Genomic DNA, 4448 nt, shown 5'->3' with positions numbered 1-4448 from the left:
AAAAGAATCCCAAGTTTGTAAGCCCATCCCTTAGTCGCCTTTTACGACATCCATGGGAAAGAGATGGAGTGGTCCTATTCTTTTTTGTGTTGGTGCCGGGAACCACACGGCACAAATTAATTTATTGGAGTAAATTAGATATAGAAGAAAGATTTTCTTACCTAAGTTTATTTATTAAATGTGATTTAAGGAGCGGAAAGAAGTCAAGCCAATAACGTTATAGTCTTTTAATATTAACTGCTATAAAATCTACCTTAACGATGTGACTTACAAGCAATAAACCAAATATACAATACAAATGTATCTGCAAAAACTCCACCTCATATTATACAATATCATAGGCGGATTATAAGTTAAAAGTAACATTAAAAACTTAACTATTAAAACACAGCCTTATTAACACATTTAGCCTGTAGGTGATCACTTAAAATTAAGCATACCTATATAAATGTCAAAAGTATCTAAATAATTGAGTTGGAAATTTTTAAGGGACAACTTTTCAGTAATAATTTTTCCTAAGCATTACATGTGATTTATTTGAAAACTGTTGTATGGATTACGACTCACATGGGCCATCGTGGGCCAATGTGGCGTCCGGATTCCTACATCTCATAATACAGGCGCTGCTATAAGTTTCCCCGTCAGATCCACACACCGGAGCCAGCTCCCTGGTGCAAGTGCACGCGCTAGCGGGTCTGGGACCATCCACGACGTTCACGCCCCCGCAGGGACCATTCCTGGCGACTGATAATGAAGGGTTGTCTTTCGTCGCGCAGTTCAGCAAGCAAGGGTTGTTGTATGTTTTGCCATCGCTGCCACAAACCGGCCGCATGTTCCGTGCGCACGCGCAGCTGTCCAGGTTGGACAGTTCCACTACTTTGACCTCGTCCACGCAAGGTCCATAGCTCTTAATTGAGAGAGCAGGATTTTTCGCCGTCGCGCAGTTTAATAAACAAGGGTTAGCGTACGTATTACCGTCGCTACCGCAAACTGGGACCATATTCCTAGCGCACGCGCAAGTGTCCGTGATTGGTTGATCGACTACTTTGACTTCATCGACGCAAGCTCCGTAACTCTTTACTGAAAGTGCAGGGTTTTTCGCCGTCGCGCAATTTAATAAGCAAGGGTTAGCGTAAGTTTTACCATCGCTCCCACATACCGGGGCCATATTTCTTGCGCACGCGCAGGTGTCGGGGGTCGGCTGGTCGACTACTTTGACTTCATCGACGCAAGGTCCATAGTTCTTCAACGAAAGTCTGGGGTTAGTGGTCGTCGCGCAGTTCAATATGCAGAGGTTGGCGTATGTCAACCCGTCGCTGCCGCAGACTGGCCGGCCTTCCCGCGTGCAAACGCATTTAGGTTGTTGGAGCAACTGAATTTCTGTGTATGGGCATGGCCCAGTACCGACTAGCCGGACTTCTTGGCAGTTGAGGGAGCACTTATTGGGGTAAGTCTGGCCATCGGCACCGCAGACGGGTGCATATTCGAACGTGCAGATGCAATTGTTTTGTTCCTTTTCGCATTGGCCAGTCCTCGCCATAGTTAAGTCGGCCTGCTTAGTTTTAGCGCATTCCAGCATGCATTGGTTGTCGTAAGTCTTTCCGTCGGAGCCACACACTGGCTGGTAGTTCCTGGTGCATACGCAGGGAGGCAGTGCTGAGGTCGTGGCCACCCCAACCGCTACTAATATAATTAATCCTGAAAAAAAAATAGATTTTGATAATTTCCGAAAAAAATTGAAATTATTTGAAATTACACCTACATAAAGTTAGCCTCGTTTTGTCTTCTTGTAATTATATGTTTTAACGAGTGAGTAAGTTACTATGATGATTTAATTGCATTGTCTTACACGATGCTAATTAATTTTACCCGTAGGTTCTCTATACTAGCTTAATTACACAGCTACTAGGTTTAGTTTTATTAAATAAACTAAGCTAGGTATAATCTATACTAATATTATAAAGCTTAAGAGTTTGTTTGTTTGTTTATTTGATCGCGCTAATCTCAGGAACTACTGGTTCGAATTGAAAAATTCTTGTTGCGTTAAATAGACCATTTATCGAGGAAGGCTTTAGGCTATATAACATCACGCTGCGACTATAAGGAGCAATGGAATAATGGAAAATGTAAAAAAATGGGGGAAATTTATCCTTGAGGGCTTCAATGATGATAAAATAACTTTTTGGGCACAGCTAGTATTAATTACCAAGGATGTTCTTAGTGAAGCACTTTACAAGGACAATTAATCTTTTAAATTTCAAAAATATGAGTATGAATTAGCATACATAGTTAATAAAAAATACTTACCGTAAATCATGTTAATTGCTAAAATAGATTTTACAAACAAATGCCTACAATGTTAACCGCGCGTTATCACAAGTTATTGCACTTTGTGAAAAATCTGTGTCTGCGATCCAGTCGACTCTCAGTTGTGATATGCTGGTACAGTGGCCTAGTGGCAGTTTATATAGTGATTACAAAATGCCGCACGGAGCTTGCGATCCTGCAGGCGGAATGCCCCGTGAGTCGCCGCTGACGTCAGCTCGTAAACAAACATCTTGTAACTCTTCGGAATTGTTTTTTACAATACGTATTTGCGAGATCTAAGCTTTAAAATAAAAAAAAAGAATTTCTTTTTTTCAAATTCGCGCCAATTTGAAAAAGCTTCTGAAGTGGACACTTAGATTGTGTTTCCGGCAGATTTGAGACGACCATTCCACTGTCCCTGATGTCCCGAGGTTTCTAGTTTAAAAATCGTATAAAATATTATAATCTTATAATAATAAGGGTGAGTACCTATGTAATATTATAGACAACATAGGACTTACCTTATAATATATATTTTATTCATATTTTTTTGTGGATACATTACATATAGGTACCTACATGTTTTATCAAAATGGTTGTTGGTCTTCAAAATAAAATGAATGCCGTAAAGTCTACATGAGCTTCAACGGGAGATAGTACCAGATGTATACAGTTGGCTTATGCTGAGTTGGTTGGGACTCTTTCACAATTTCATTATTCTTAAAAGCGATAAGATATACTTACTGGAACTGAATAAATATGACTTATGGGGGGATAGGATAGGTCCTCCTCCAGTGAAGACTAAGAGACCCGGTTGTGAAGTATACAGTAAGGTCCTTATTATCTGGGGGGCTGAACCATGACTGGATTGAACCTAGGTGAAACCCACATTTATAACATACATTTTATATTATATTATTATACTATTTTTAATTACACGTAAGTACTAGGTTTACAGATTACCTACCTTCTTGAGTGGTGTGAATCAATTTAGTATGAATTATTATGCATTTACTAATGTAATGTCATAATAATAAACATGTGTAGTTAGAATTCACTGGTAAAATAATCCATTACATAGAAAAGGATGACAATGCGCACAAAATTTATAAGGTACTTATTATCCTACTTGTTTTTTAGATTTTTGGCTCTGCCTTACTCGTAAGTACTCATAAAGATGTGATTAAGGTATAAATATACAGAATTATAAAGAAGTAACTAAATGTATTTATTTATATTCTCAATTCCATAAGCTAAACGTGGCCTGCAGTCTTTTCAACACCGTTGACTCTGCTTGTCTACCCCGTAGGGAATAAAGACGTGACTATATGTAAATACCAATGCAAAATAGGAAAATTCAACGAAATATTTTCCGTCAACAAACTTCATGCAATACCTAGTAAAGTTCGAGTTTTCTGGAACCAGTGATAAGATTCCGGAGAAACCAATAGTAACTTTAGTTACCGGCGAACGTGAAAACCGACAATTGTAAACTTATTGTGTAATACTTATTTGGAGACTTAATATTTGTTCATCGTACACATTCCAGTTGGTAAGGTGTTGGTACTGCAAATTGCTTTCGTGTTTTCCTCAATTAGTTATCTTTACATCGACTTTACAGTGACACGAAGGTTCTTGTTGACGAGGCATGCAGTTTTTCGTGCCCTGATATGTCAGGGCTATCAAGTATTTGTCTGCAAAAGCGGAATTTTCGCTCATCTTTATGTGGTCCGTAAAACCCTGTTGATTTCGTTTGTTGCTTATTCCTCCTCAAGTATATTTTTTTTTTTTCATTTAGATGCACCTTTTATTATATTTTAAGATATTTTTTCAGGTCAATTATCTAATGGTACAGCATCAAGGTTTCAATATCTGTGACCTATCATGACTGTCAAACGATAAAACCATTGCATTATATTTATGTAGATAACATGTTATGATTATGGTCAACTTTAATGACTCTAGTGTCAGATAATAATTAGGCAATCACATTTATTTACCTATACTTACTACACCTATATATGTAGAACCAGTAGAACCCAAATATATATGAGGACTTTCGTAAAACCAAATACTGCACAACAGAAAAAAACTTTTTTTATATTTTCTTTACATTATCAAGGGATATTCAAAGAAAAATT

At 38.0% G+C, this 4448-nt stretch overlaps 1 protein-coding gene across 1 annotated transcript; it reads right to left on the bottom strand.

Annotated features, from left to right (window-relative positions):
• Positions 1-212: 212 nt before the first annotated feature.
• LOC106139852 (serine protease inhibitor dipetalogastin-like) lies at positions 213-2459 on the bottom strand. Its single transcript, XM_060949009.1, has 2 exons — positions 2308-2459; positions 213-1698 (listed from the first exon to the last, which is right to left on the bottom strand). Exons 1-2 carry the CDS (start codon positions 2315-2317, stop codon positions 557-559), a joined length of 1152 nt encoding a protein of 383 aa, XP_060804992.1. The 5' UTR covers positions 2318-2459; the 3' UTR covers positions 213-556.
• Between the last annotated feature and the right edge of the window lie 1989 nt (positions 2460-4448).

Source organism: Amyelois transitella, chromosome 17 (genome assembly GCF_032362555.1).
Source record: "Amyelois transitella isolate CPQ chromosome 17, ilAmyTran1.1, whole genome shotgun sequence".
NCBI classification, from domain to species: domain Eukaryota; kingdom Metazoa; phylum Arthropoda; class Insecta; order Lepidoptera; family Pyralidae; genus Amyelois; species Amyelois transitella.
Note: the sequence above shows the minus strand (reverse complement) of the source record. Positions and strands in the feature narration are given on the sequence as shown.